At 42.1% G+C, this 14,846-nt stretch overlaps 1 protein-coding gene across 4 annotated transcripts in view; it reads right to left on the reverse strand.

The window, feature by feature from the left end:
• Positions 1-10,157, reverse strand: part of CPB2 (carboxypeptidase B2) — a 52,164-nt gene extending 42,007 nt beyond the window's left edge. For all 4 annotated transcript variants that reach the window (XM_058276659.2, XM_071208274.1, XM_004475435.4 and 1 more), the window contains exon 1: positions 10,026-10,157. In XM_058276659.2, coding sequence (XP_058132642.1) covers positions 10,026-10,099 — 74 coding nt within the window. In that variant the 5' untranslated portion in view covers positions 10,100-10,157. The remainder of the gene's footprint in view (positions 1-10,025) is intronic.
• Positions 10,158-14,846: the final 4,689 nt, after the last annotated feature.

Raw genomic sequence — 14,846 nt, forward strand, 5'->3', positions numbered from 1 at the left:
AGCTGAGGTGGCGCAAGAGTAATTGCCTCTCTCCTACTCCAGAAGGTCCCAGGATGGGTTCCCAGAGCCACCTAATGAGAATGCAAGCAGACACAGAGGAACGCACAGTAATGGACACAGAGCAGACAATGGGGAGGGGGAGGGGGATGAGGGGGGAGGGGGCAGACATAAATATAAGAAATCTTTAAAAATAAATAAAATAAAATACACCCTGGGGTAAAACAGCAGCCATTAGTACCACCCTTAAGAACTAAAGGATGGCGGATGGTGGTTCTCTTCATATCCACATTGAATACACCAGTTTGGCTCCTACAAAAACCAGATGGATCCTGGAAGATGTCAGTGGACAATCACAAACTCAACCAGGTAATAGTCCCACCTGCAGCTATTGTGCCAGCCATGTATCTTTGCTGGGGCAGATGAATAGAGTTTCAGATACATCGAGTTGGCCATCCCTCTCAGAAAAATAGTATAGGAAACAGTTCACATCTACCTGAGGCAGACACCAGTATCATTGTGGTCTTGCTTCAGCTTAGATTATCTTTCCCACCCTCTGTTACACTATAGTCCAATGGGAGCTGGGCTGTCTGGATCTGCCAGACCACCATATCATTGACACCAAGTTAATAGTGGACTGGATAAGAAAAAAGTGGTAAGTTCTTCGAGGCCTGGGCAAGACAGGTATTGCAGAAGGTGGGTGATAAATCCTGAAGATACGACCTGCTGCATCAGGGAAACATTAAGAGGTCAAGTGGTTTGAATCAGGATGGGGCAATCCTCTCCAAAGTAAAAGGACTGATTATTGCATATCACACCTGCAAATGACAAAGAAGGCATAACTTGGGTTCTGGCAGCAGCATATACAGCACTTGGAATACTGCTTTTACTCATATGAGATGACATGAGGGTCCCAGAGCAGAAAGGTCTGGTGCAAACAGTCCTGTCACTTGGTCAATGTGGACTGGCAAATCATATGGTATTAGAGGCATCCGTGGTAGGAAAATATGCTATTTGGAGCCTGTGGCAAATCCCAATGGGAGAATCACAGAGCAGACACCAAGGTTCTAGAACAAGACTGTGGCATGTGCAGGAAGATTTATACACCTTTCAAAAAATATTTCCTGGCATGCTACTGGGCCTGGTAAGAACGGAATGAACTTGTGAATATGGTACCTTGCATGGTAAAAGGGGCTTTGCCAAGGCGCTTAAGTTAAGGATCTTAAAAAGGGAGAGAATGCTGGATTATCCAGCTGGGCCCAATGTCACCACAAAGATCATTAAACATGGAAAAGGGAGGCAGAAGAGTAAGGCAGAGGGTGATCTGAGTACAGAAAAAGAGGTCAGCGTGATTGAATGTGAGAAGGACTGGACCTTCTCTTGCTGGTAATCTGTTGTAATTTGTTACAACAGAAATAAGGAACTAATACAGTCACCATGTCAGAATGTCAGATGGTCCACCAGCGATCCATCCTAAGATGGAAGCAGAACATCTAGGGTTTGGCACAAATGGGACCAGAAGGCACAGGAGCTGCAGGATCAGGTGACCCAGACATACATGTCATCCACTACTGTGGCAATGGTGCCTCCCTCTCAGCGCATGCGGATAGTCACACGAGAGGGTTCTTTACTGTGGGTGGAGGAGTGTGGCGGTCAGGAGAATGCCACTCAGATTTCCAGCCACAAGATGTGGAATTGATGGGCGGCCAGAGCTGCTGCGCTCTGAAATCTGTGCCTGTTTGCACTAAGGCCATATTTCCCCTGGCCATCCCAGCTAATGACTGAGTATAAGACAGGCTCATTCCTAGAAGATGGGGGACTGCTCTGGGTGACTTTGGCTCAAGGACTCTCTACTAGCTTTGCCAAAACTTCCTTACAGCTGCACTACAATTCTTCTCTCACGCCTCCCCAGGACTAAACCTGCATGGGAAGTTCATGGCTCTCCCGGCCTCTGCAGGTTCTCTCTCCATTTTTTTTTTCCTCAAAGGCATTTTTCCCAATGCATCTCTTGCATGCATAAAATGCATTTTAGATGCATTTTTCCCAGTTGCATCTAATCCCTTCTTGGTGTCTGCTTCTTGGAAGAACAGAACTAACACAAGGAGGAAAAGAATAAAGTTAATACATGGATATGTCCACTGGGTAGTACATAGGGACAAGCTAAAAATGGGTGAGCTGTGCCATAGACTCCCTCAGATGTGGCCCTGAAAGATAATGGTGAGGGGAAATATTCCAGGATAGGTAGAGCTTCAGGTGGTGCATCTCATCACACTTTGTGTGGAAAAGAAGTCATCCAAGATTAGAATATACAAGGATACCTGGGCAGTGGATTTGTTGGACAAGGACTAGCCCTCATTTCTCTAGTTTCTAGGAATGTTGGTAGCTGATGCTCTCAGACAAATCCCTTTCCAGGGCTTGCCTTTGACTGAAGAGGGCTACCTTGCCCAAGTTCACGCTCTTCCCAAATATAATCCACATCCAATGACTAATCAATATGGAGTGGAAAGGCCTGTCCCCCTGTCCCAATTTGGGACATTTCTGGAAGACCAGCCCAGCTTCAGTACTCCCTATAAGAGAAGCTGAGGCTTTTTTTGGGGGGACTATAGCACAGTTCAATTCCTCTTTCTGCCCAATTCTCCTTCCTCAATTCCTCCACAAACGTTGATCCTGAGAACACTCCATGGTAAACTTACTACATCCAAATGTCCATCATAGTATCTGCTTCCTGGGGAAGCTAACTTGAGATAGGTATAAATGTCTACCATGTGAGATAGAATATGAAAAGTGCTATACAAGTGATACAAGTGCCATGCTACAAGAATACAGAGTCATAGGTCTTTTTTTTTTTTGCTAAAAGAATGAGAGAATGGAGATATTCTGAGCAGGTCTTCTAAGACTGTTAGGAGTTGATAAGTAAAGGGTGGATGAAATGGCATAAAACTAAGGTAGAATTATGACCAATGAATGGGAGATGAACTGGCATAAGCATAGGTATATACGTAGAATAACAAAATCAGAGTGCAAAGAATGGCAAGTGACCCACCTGAGCAAGAAAATGGGGTCAATGCTGGAATGCATCAGGAAATAAAACCAGGATGAATGGCAGGGGAAGAGCTGAGTTTTAGTAAGGATTGTGGCAAGGTGGTTGGCACCATTTGGAGAGTTTGAGAGGAGTGACAAACTCAAAGCTCTCTTTTGATGTGAAATATATAGAAGTGGCAGGTGTTATAATTTAGTCATAGGTTAGAGTGAGCTTCTGTAGCAGTTTGATATGGTTATGAATTCCAAAAAATAGATTTTGGATTATGTTTGTAATCTGGTCTGTACCTGGACACGATTGAGTTATGATTAGGGCATTGAGTCCCTAATGAGTTATGATTAGGGCATTGAGTCCCCACCCCTTGGTGGGAGGGGACTCACGGATAAAGGGCATGGCAAAGATCAGAGTTGAGGGTTTCTGATGTTGGCGTTTTGATGTTGGACTTTGATGCTGAAGGCTTAAGCTGGAGCCCTGGGAAGTAAGTTCACAGAGGAAAGAGAAGCCAGACCCAGAAAGAAAGGAAACTTGAACCCAGAGAGTAGCAAGACCCTGGAAGGGAGGAACCCAGGAAGCCTGAACCTTCACAGACATCAGCAGCCATCTTGGTCCAACAAGTGAAAATAGACTTTGGTGAAGGCAGTAACTTATGCTTTATGGCCTGGTAACTGTAAGCTCCTACTCCAAATAAATACCCGTTATAAAAACCAACTAATTCCTGGTGTTTTGCATCAGCACTCCTTTGGCTGACTAATACGACTTCCTAACAAAGTGAGCTACAAATGACATGGGATGTCATGCAAAGCAGTGAGTGTTCCATTATTCAAGTAGAGGCTGAATTTCAGTTTCCTGTAGAGGAAGTCTTGTGCTGGTTAGGAGATAAGACTTTGGGGATGGGAGATTTTTTTTTGTCTTTTCTTGCTAATATTTACAAACTTGGATATTGTACTAAATGCTTTACAGGCTTTTGTATTTAATCCTTGCAACAAGGTAGTATGGTAGAAAAGGTGTTACAATGAAAATGATGCACAAAGAAAGTTGAATGTAGAGTACGGAATAAAGAAAAAGCATAATGTGTTAAAGGAGAGGAAAGTAACAAAGTTAGTCAACAGAAGGAGAAAGAATGTGTTATGAAAATGGTTTTCCTTAAGGTGAAAAAAAAAATTAAGGAACTATAAAAAATGAGTTAGGAAATGTTAGAAGTAAATTTACAAGGGTAAAATTGACCACAAAATATCTTAATATATCCAACTTCAAACTGTGGTGAACTGAATTCTTATTTTGACTTTTTGACCAAAGTGCCAACACAATAGGATCAGACAACTGGATGAGGGTCGGTGAGATCACCAACGGAAGAATTTACAAATTCTGAACGTGAATTTCATGACTCTATGTCCCCTTTACTTAGTCAAAGAGTGACTATTAAAATAGATCAGAGTTCAAAATGTGGAGAGAGAGAGTGGATTTGTCAAGAAACCTTTGGGGAGCAAGCTGTTGCTGTTTTGTAAGCCCCCACTTGCCCTGAGGGGATGAAGTTTGGGGTGCTGCTCCCCTCACCTCACTCTGGTAAGGATAACTTCCAAGGGCTGATGGGAGCATGTGAACTTTTTCCTCAAGTTTAGAGACACAAGGTCTGGTGCCTGGCTTGTTCCTAAGAAAGCTACTAGCATTTCTAAGAAAGCTTTTCTCCTAAGAAAGAACAGCATGTGTTTGGTTTCAAGCTTGGCTGGTTAGTCAGTAAAATCAAAAGAATAAACCTTCATGTTATAGTTTTAATTCAGATGCCCTCTGTGATGGTTTGAAGCTGTGTGTACCCCAGAAAAGGATGTCCCTGTGGGTGTGGACCCATTGTGAGGAGGATCTTTTGGTGAAGCTACTTAAGGTATGACTGACCTCAGTCAGGGTGGATCTTAATCCTTTTACCAGAGTCCTTTAGAAGAGAACGAAATTCAGACACAGAGAGAGAAAGCAAGACGCTGAAAGCAAGGAAACCTGGAAGAGAAGGGAGAGCCCAGCAGAGGCTGCCCTGTGCCTAGCCATGTGACAGAGTTTGTCCAGGATCCCCGGCAGCCAGTCTTCAGGGAGAAAGCATTGACTGATGGTGCCTTGATTGGACATTTTTCTCCACTTTGGAACCGTAAGTCTGTAAACTAATAAATCCACAGTGTTGAAAGGCAACCCATTTTATGGTATCTGCTTTTCGGCAGCCTAGCAAATGAAAACTCCTTCCAACAGGCCCATCTAAGGAGGTGAAGGGTCTCAGCTCCAAGAAACTGGAGGTGAATTTTAGATACTTAGAGTCTAAGGAAGGAGTCACAAGTGACCTCCAAGAAAGAGGCACATCTGTCCTGGTCCAGGGCATGGCAGAACGGGGCTTCCCAGCAGAGACACCTCAAGAAACTCTCAGAAGTTAAAACCCCTAATAGGATTAGTGAGACAATGAGTCAGCTTTGTAGGTGGGAGGATGGGGAGGGATGGTCTTTTCCTATAAAGATGGAGATATTTGAAAAATGCATTGGTTGGACCAGATATTCTAATGCCTGGATTGAGGCTGATTGCAATTTAACATGACCCAGGGTCTGTCAATCACTCAAGGGCAGACTGAAAAGCCACCAGCTTGTCCAATTTTCCACGCGAGGGCAGGGAAGACTACCCCACTACCTAAAATGCAACAGGGCAATCGAAGATGGGAAATAAACAAGTGTTTTGATCCCATCTCTGCCGTAACAACGTATGTAAGAAATAACTGTTCGAGAAAAGAATCAGTTCCCAGCAAAACTGGGTTAAAAGTACAATCACAGCGAAAAAGGTCAGTTTACACAAACGAGTTGTAAATGATGGACTATAGTTAGTGTACTTATAAAGCTGTTCTTTCAGGATTTGTAACAAATGTACCACACTAAAGCAAAAGTTAATAACAGTGTGGTGTATAGGAACTCTGTATTTTATGCCTGATTTTCTGTAAATCCACAACTTCTCTAATTAAAATAAAATAAAATAAAATTTTAAAAAAGTGAAAGCAGGCTCAAAGAGGATAAGGAAACAAACCTTCACAGCTACCAAGTAGCAGATTTGGCTTCTAGCTACAGGCTCCAGATCTGAGCTTTTAGTAACTCTTCAAAACTTCCCTTGTTCCTTCCCCTCTAAGACTGTGATGAGGTTTCGTCAAGGTCTGCCCCAACTGTGGTTTACAGGGGAGGTTCAGACTTGTCATAATTCTGAAAGTGATTTTTGAACTTAAAAAGCTGGAGATAACTCTGAACAATGGAGCATAGTCAAAAGCTGCCAGTTTTGTTTCATGCATTACAATGTTTTCAGGCCTCTGGTGGCCTGATCTTTAAGATGAAAATAATCTATTAGCAGGAGCTACTGGAAAGAGAATAAACTGGTCTCCAGGGGCCTAGAGAGTATGTGAAGTCAACAGAAGGAACGTTTTCTGTGGCCTGTTAATAATTCAGAAGCTCTCTCTTTGCCACCCTCCTCTGTCATCCAATTCCTTTCCTTTTTTAAAAAAATATATTTTTTATTTATTTTTAGAAGATACATAGATCACACAAACGGTTACATTAAAAATATATAGGGGGGCGGCAGACTTGGCCCAGTGGTTAGGGCGTCCGTCTACCACATGGGAGGTCCGCGGTTCAAACCCCGGGCCTCCTTGACCCGTGCGCAGCTGGCCCATGCACAGTGCTGATGTGCGCAAGGAGTGCCCTGCCACGCAGGGGTGTCCCCGCGTAGGGGAGCCCCATGTGCAAGGAGTGCGCCCTGTAAGGAGAGCCACCCAGGGTGAAAGAAAGTGCAGCCTGTCCGGGAATGGTGCCACACACAAGGAGAGCTGACACAGCAAGATGATGCAATCAAAAGAAACACAGATTCCCGTGCCGCTGACAACAACAGAAGTGGACAAAGAAGACGCAGCAAACAGACACATAGAACAGACAACCAGGGTGGGGGGTGGGGAGAAAGTAAATAAAGCTTAAAAAAAAAATATATATATATATATATATATATAGGGGATTCCTGTATGGCCCACTCCCCACACACCCCACTTTTCCCACATCAACAACTTCTTTCATTCGTGTGGTACCTTGATTGCAATTGATAAACAGGTTTTGGAGCACTGCTGCACAGCATGGATTATAGTTTACATTGTAGTTTACACTCTCTCCCAGTCCATTCAGTGGATTATGGCAGGATAATGTCCTGCATCTGTCCCTGCAATATCATTCAGGACAACTCCAAGTTCCAAAAATGCCCCCATATCGTACCTCGTTTTCCCTCTCCCTGCCTTCAGCAACTCCAGTGGCCACTGTCTCCACATCAATGGTATAATTTCTTCCATTGCTAGATTCACAATGAGTCTATAGTAGAATACCAATTCCTCTTCTTTTCTGCCTACTTTTTCTCACTTCCTCATTCCAAATTACCTCCACTGACAGGCTGCACTTAGCAAACATTGTAAAATGCGATTAATGCCTCTGTTTATAAGATTCTCTCAGGTATTTTATTTTTATCCTTTATGCCATTTGGCCTCTAAAAGCAAGTGGATATGGAGATATACATTTTTGGGGCTGCATTTCTCTTCAACATATGGTGTTTATGCTTTTAAAACTTTTTTTTTGTGTCATTGTTCCAGGGCATTTCGCTGATGAGATTTATCAAAATGCACCTACAAATCAGCCACTAAGAGAAACAGCTTTAGAGGAAAGCCAGATTGACAGCTCTTTTTAGAAGGGTTTATATTCTTGTCCCTACAAGTAATTCATCAAAGTCTGTCACCCTGAATGAAATTGGATTTCCCTCTTAGTTTTGGTAATAGGCTACTCCAGGAAAAGCGGCATTCAGAAACATTTGGTTAAATATATATATATATATATTTTTTTTTTTTTCACTCACAGAAAGAAAAGTTCATACTGTCATTTCTAGTGGAAGTAGGCAAAACAAGAATCAGAAATGCATCTACAAACAAACTCCAACCCCCAATCCCCATCACAATATATATGACATACTAAGTATTTTTAATGTGGCATTATTTGGTTAAAACATAATCATATTCTCATTCCTCCCTGCAAGCATAGATTTCAGAGTTATATGCTGGAGCCAAAGAAACTAATTAAACCCATGCAATCAGGAATTTTTTCATACATTTCTTTAATATTTTCTCTGTTCTAAGCCTAGAATTTGTGAAATTAAATTTCCGTCTTCCTTTTTTGCATGATCTTTAATCTCATTAAACAGCTACTTGCTTACTTATTTTAAAGAGACATGGTAAAAATTGTTATATAGTTTGCTAGTGGACATCCTGTCAGGGAGTTTAGTTTACCACATGATCAAAATGGCGGCCCGGAGGTGTTAGGGATCCACTTACCGCAGCCAGCTCTAACGCTGCTTGTGCTGGCTGGCCGGGGGACTGCGGTCGGACCTGGCCGTGAGGGAGGACCCTGATGCTGGCCCTCTAGCCCCGGCCTCTCTTCTGGGCTGCATATCAAACCAACTGTCTTCTAAATCTCTTCCTAATTTCTCAATTTCTTTCAATGCAGGGTTGTACAGTGAAAAGAGTTGAAGTGAGCCTAAAGTGGGTTTGAACCCAAGCTCTGCGCTTGTTGTTTAATCTTGGGCAAATGATTTATTCTTCCTGAGGTTCAGTTCCCTCCTCTGTAAAAAAGTCAATAAGGATTTCTAGAGTCTAGACTTGTAGGTATTTAGTAAGACAACATTTCTCAGTACTTAGTCCCATGTATTAGACAACACAGATGCTAAATAATCATTTCTTTCCTCTTTTTCCCCTAGCTGCCTGTGATATTGCCAACTGGCCATATCACTGTGGTAGCATCAATTTTCCTCTTTCCCTCTTTCTTACCCTTAATTAAGACCAATCACCAAAATTATAGGATTTTATTGTTGGCAAGGACCTTGGAAACCATGACCCTCTGATTTCCTGGTAAAGTATAGAGACAGAAGTCATCACTTATACTAGCAATTTCTATTCCATGTTAATTCAACAACCATTATTTGGTCATAGAATGTGTTGCTTGATATTTAACAATCATACTGAACACAAAGGAAGCAACCACCTATCGTCAGTTCAGTGATAATGTGCAAAAACAGCAACAGGCTCTTACGTCAAGCTATATTTTACAAATTGTTGTCCTATGGTTATATATGAATTACATAAGGTTTTTCATTTTTTATTTATTTTTTTGTTTGTTTTTGGTAAGGCTTTCCTCTTTCTTGGTATGTTCAACTATTCTGTGTCCTTTCTTTTCCACCTACTACCATGGAGAAATGATTAGTCTCAGGGTAATTAGAGAAGGCAAGGATGATAGAAGCAAAACAAAGGGATAAATTTTTAAAATTCCAAAGAAAACCATATTAATTTTAAAGTAGCCTAAAAGTCAACTAGTTAATAGGTTATAATATTCCAGATAGTCTGGAACTATTCATTTCATATATTATGTAAGCTAGAGCATACATTCAGTTGTGTTATCTAAGTAGTTTATTGTAGAATACACTAATGGACTCACTCTACTAAGCAAAGAAGAATTAGTTATGCTCATGAATGAGTTCTATGTAACACAACTGTGCTTCATTTCATGGTCAACACTGACTGCCACCTCCTCTTCAGTTTAACCACTTTGCCTCCTATGTTCCATATATGAAAGAAAAATAAATGATCCATATTTATCTACAAAGTCAGAAAGAATCTATAGAATTACTTTTACAAAAGATTCTATTTCTTAAATTTCCATAGTTACTAAATATACATATCCAGGCTTCTCCCAGAAATAAAACTAGAAAAAGGAAAAAGACATACCCTAGATCTAATGAGATCCTTATTGTACTGAAATCTTCATTTGTTAGGGCAGCATGAAGAGCCAGCCTTCAAATTCTAACTTTTATTTTGTTCCCCAGCCTGGTGCACCACTTTCATGCACTGTCAGGCAAACACATGAGGAGAGTGCCACCATAGTCTAGGGTTCTAGTGAGTTACCTCTGAAATGCGAAGACATGCTGCTCACAGAGGAGGACGATGGCTGCGAAGACTCCAAGGCTACGAAGCTTCATCTCAACAGTGACTCAGCTGAAGGGAAAATTCCATGAAGAGATGTGCCCAGATAGTAGATTGCATAAGAACCTTCTTGACATACTGGTTAAAATGTAATAGGTGTTCCCTCTCATTTCTGTGGATCGATCAGTGTAGCTCCCCTTTCTACACCCAAAAGAGAAAGCACACATTTGTTTAGTTAGATGGTTGCTTGAAAACTGAGTCCTCAAAAATAAAGTATGGTGGGAGTTATTTTCCTGTTTAGACTATCTAGGAAACATTTAACTTCTCAAGGGAGGTGAGACCAAGACTAAAAGGATGGGAAGCAGATTTGGCTCAACTGATAGAACATCCACCTACCACGTGGGAGGTCCAGGGTTCAAACCCAGAGCCTCCTGATTCGTGTGGTGAGCTGGCCCATGCGCAGTGCATTTTCAAACTTTTTCTTTTGAAATACTTTCAAATCTATGGGACTGTCACAAAAATAATACCAATTCCATGCAGAGAATTCCAACAACCTCTATCCCCAGATACCCAGATCCACCATTTTTAACATTTTACCACATTCGTCCTATCCTTCTATCTATCCATCAATCTATTAATCATCTATCTATCCATCTATCTGTCTGTCTGGCATTCAGTCCATTTTCTGAACACTTGAGTGTGGGTTGTCTACATCATGCTTTTTGGAGACTTAATACTGCCAAGTTCATTTCCTAAGAACAAGGATATTCACTTATGTATCCAACTTAAGTGTAGTTATCAAGTTCAAAAAATTTAATATCGATATAAAGCATAAAGCTGTGTTCCAATTTTTTGGGTATATCCCTATAATGTCCTTTTGAGCCTTCTCTCCACCCTTGTTAGATCCCATCCAGGACCATTAATTGTCATTGCCCTATTGGTTACTGTTTCTTTTATTCTCTTCTCTTCTCTTCTCTTCTCTTCTCTTCTCTTCTCTTCTCTTCTCTTCTCTTCTCTTCTCTTCTCTTCTCTTCTCTTCTCTTCTCTTCTCTTCTCTTCTCTTCTCTTCTCTTCTCTTCTTTCAGTTGTGGGAACATATACACAACCTAAACTTTTCCATCTTAAATTCTCCAAGCATACCATTCAATGGGATTAATCACATTCAGTACGTTAGGGTACCCTCCCCACCTTTCATTACTAAAACTTTCCCATCTCCCAAACAGAAGTCCTGTGCCCCTTTTGCATTAACTCACCATTCATCCTACCCCCCTGTATTAGTCAGTCAAAGGGGTGCTGATGGAAAATACCAGAAATCAGTTGGTTTTTATAAAGGGTATTTATTTGGGGTAGGAGCTTACAGACACCAGGCCATAAAGCATATGTCACTTCCCTCACGAAAGTCTATTTTCACGTGTTGGAGCAAGATGGCGGCTGACAGCTGCAAAGTTTCAGGCTTCCTGGGTTCCTCTGGGCTCAGCATCTCTGTTTTCTCTACAAGGTCAGCTGTAGACTAAGAGGCTCTCTAAGCTTTGCCTCTCTCCACAAGGTCAGCTATAAACTATCTGCCAAATGGCTCTGTCTCTCTCCCTGGGGCTCCAGCTTCAGCATCAAACTCCAACATCAAAACTCCAACATTAAAAGTCTTCAACTCTGTCCTTTGCCATGCCTTTTATCTGTGAGTCCCCACCCTACTAGCACAAGAGGTTTACATAATTAATTAGTCAAGTAAACCTATGAATCCAATATAATCTAATATGCCCAGAGGAAAGGATCAGTTTATAAACATAATCCAATATTTCGTTTTGGAATTCATCAATAATATCAAACTGCTAGGGACAGTCACCAGACATTGTATGTCCTCCCATGGCCCACTGGGTGGACTGTGGGAGAGTGTGGGCTATGGTATGGACCATTGAACCTGAGGTGCAGCGGTGCTCAGAGATGTATTCACCAAATGCAATGAATGTCTCATGATGATGGAGGAGGTTGTTGTTATGGGGGAAGGAGTAGGGTGAGGAGGGTGGGGGGTATATGGGGACCTCATATTTTTTGAATGTAACATTAAAAAAATAAATAAAGACAAAAAAAAATTATCAAACTGCTACACCCCCGAACTGTAAAACTATTGCATATTCACTAATATATTCTTTGTGGTTACCCTGAGACTTAAATTTAACATCCTAAAACTGTAACAATCTCATTTGTTTTGATATGACCTTAACTTCAGTAGTATACACAAGCTATCTTCTATAACTCTCTGTGATCTTTGGGTCTGCTTATTCCTTAACATAATTACCACCTCTCTACTGATAATCTTTGTGTTTATCTATTGTTTTCCTATTTGCCTTTAGTTCTTTTTTTTTTTAAGATTTATTTATTTATCTCCACCCCCCACCCCAGTTGTCTGCTTTCTATGTCCATTTGCTGTGTGTTCTTCTGTGACTGCTTCTATCCTTATCAGTGGCACCAGGAATCTCTGTCTCTTTTTGTTGTGTCATCCTGTTGTGTCAGTTTTCCATGTGTGCGGTGCCATTCTTGGGCAGGCTGCGCTGTCTTTCACGCTGGGCAGCTCTCCTAATGGGGCACTCTCCTTGCGCATGGGGTTCCCTATGCGGGGGACACCCCTGCGTGGCAGGGCACTCCTTGCACGCATCAGCACTGTGCATGGGCCAGCTCCACATGGGTCAAGGAGGCCCGGGGTTTGAACCGTGGACCTCCATGTGGTAGGCAGACACCCTATCCATTGGGCCAAGTCCGCTTCCCTCCTTTAGTTCTTTGTCCATGTTTTCTTTAGCTCTTTGAGCAAATTTAGGACCATTTTTAAAAAATTAATTTATTATTTTATTTATTTATTTTTATAGATTTTATTTATTTATTTTTTAAAGATACATAGATCATACAAAATGTTACATTAAAAAATATGGGAGGCCCTGGGACACGAACCCAGGGCATCCTTGTGAAGGCAAGATGGCCCACACCCCGGGAGAGCTGATGGCTTGTGCCCACAGAGCTAGCACAGCAAGATGATGCAACAAAGGGAGATAAGCAGACACAGAAGAATGCACAGTGAATGGATACAGAGAGCAGACAGCAAACAAGCCTCAAGGGAGGGGGGATAAATTAAAAAAAATAAATAAATCTTTAAAAAATATATACATATATATATATATAAGAGGATCCCATATACCTCCATTCCCCACCCCCTCCCTCATCACCAAACTCTTTCATCAGTGTGGCACATTCATTGCATTTGATGAATACATTTTGGAGCACTGCTACACAGCATGGATTATAGTTTATCTTGTAGTTTATACTCTCTCCCAGTCCATTCAGTGGGTTATGGCAGGATATATAATGTCCTGCATCTGTCCCTGCAATATCATTTCTGGACAACTCCAAGCCATGGGTAGAGAGGTCACATCTGAGTTCAACTCCACCACACTCAGGGGCACAAATTCCAAAGTAGGGCTCACTGGCAACTCCAGAGCCATCTGTCATGATCATAAGACCTGGGTGTCTCCATAGCCCTCAGGAGCACCACTACTTGAAGTTGTATCTACTTTGGTTGTCTCTGAGATCCTGCTGAGATGTGTGTAAGCGCAATCCCTCTAATGACCTCCTGACTCACTTTGAAGTCTCTTAGCCATACAAACTGATTTGTCTTTACCATTTCTCCCTTTTATTAAATGTCTTTTTCTGGTTGCTTCACCAGATGGTGCTTGGTAGTAATCCCTTGGCACCAGGGAGGGTCATCCCTGGGAGTCATGTCCCACTCTGAGGGGAAGGTAATGTATTTACATGCTGAGTTTGGCTTAGAGAGTGGCCACATTTGAGCAACATGGAGACTCTCAGGAGGTAACTCTTAAGCACCATGCAGCTCTAGGCCTCATTGAAATTTCAAGCATACAGGCTCATAAGCATAGACATCAGTATTAAGGGCCCATCACTGGACCATCCTTCTTCACTGGTCTTTGTCCTTGCACTTAGGATATTGTTGCTGCTCCATTGGGGAGTGCAACTAAGTTCCCCAGAATGGGAACTCAGCACTCCCTCAGTTGTTGTGTGAAACTCTACCCATTATGTCAAAACCCAACGAACATATGAACATAACTATATACCTATATGCATGTCCTGGAGAACTCCCTCCCACACATGCCACTATTTTTTTTTTTAAGTAATTGTCTGGTATGTCCCAGGTCTGGTCTTTCTCATTGACGGCTTCTGATACTTTATTTATTTATTTATTTATTAGAGATTTATTTATTTATTTTAATTCCCCCCCCTCCCCCGGTTGTCTGTTTTCTGTGTCTATTTGCTGCCTCTTGTTTCTTTGTCCGCTTCTGTTGTCGTCAGCGGCACGGGAAGTGTGGGCGGCGCCATTCCTGGGCAGGCTGCACTTTCTTTCACGCTGGGCAGCTCTCCTTACGGGGCGCACTCCTTGCGCGTGGGGCTCCCCTACGCGGGGGACACCCCTGCGTGGCACGGCACTCCTTGCGCGCATCAGCACTGCACATGGGCCAGCTCCTCACGGGTCAAGGAGGCCTGGGGTTTGAACCGCGGACCTCCCATGTGGTAGACGGATGCCCTAACCACTGGGCCAAGTCCGTTTCCTCTAATACTTTAATATCCTCTTTTGACTGGACCATCACTTCCTGATTCTTTGTGTATTTTGTAATCTTTTGTGGAAACCTGTACATATGATATTTTAATGTGTTATCACTGGAATTTAGACTCTGAAGCATCTGTTCTTTAAGCTTGTGTCCTACTAGTATAATGACAGAACTTTCCTTGAATGAGCTAACA

This window comes from Dasypus novemcinctus, chromosome 15 (genome assembly GCF_030445035.2).
Source record: "Dasypus novemcinctus isolate mDasNov1 chromosome 15, mDasNov1.1.hap2, whole genome shotgun sequence".
Lineage (NCBI taxonomy): Eukaryota > Metazoa > Chordata > Mammalia > Cingulata > Dasypodidae > Dasypus > Dasypus novemcinctus.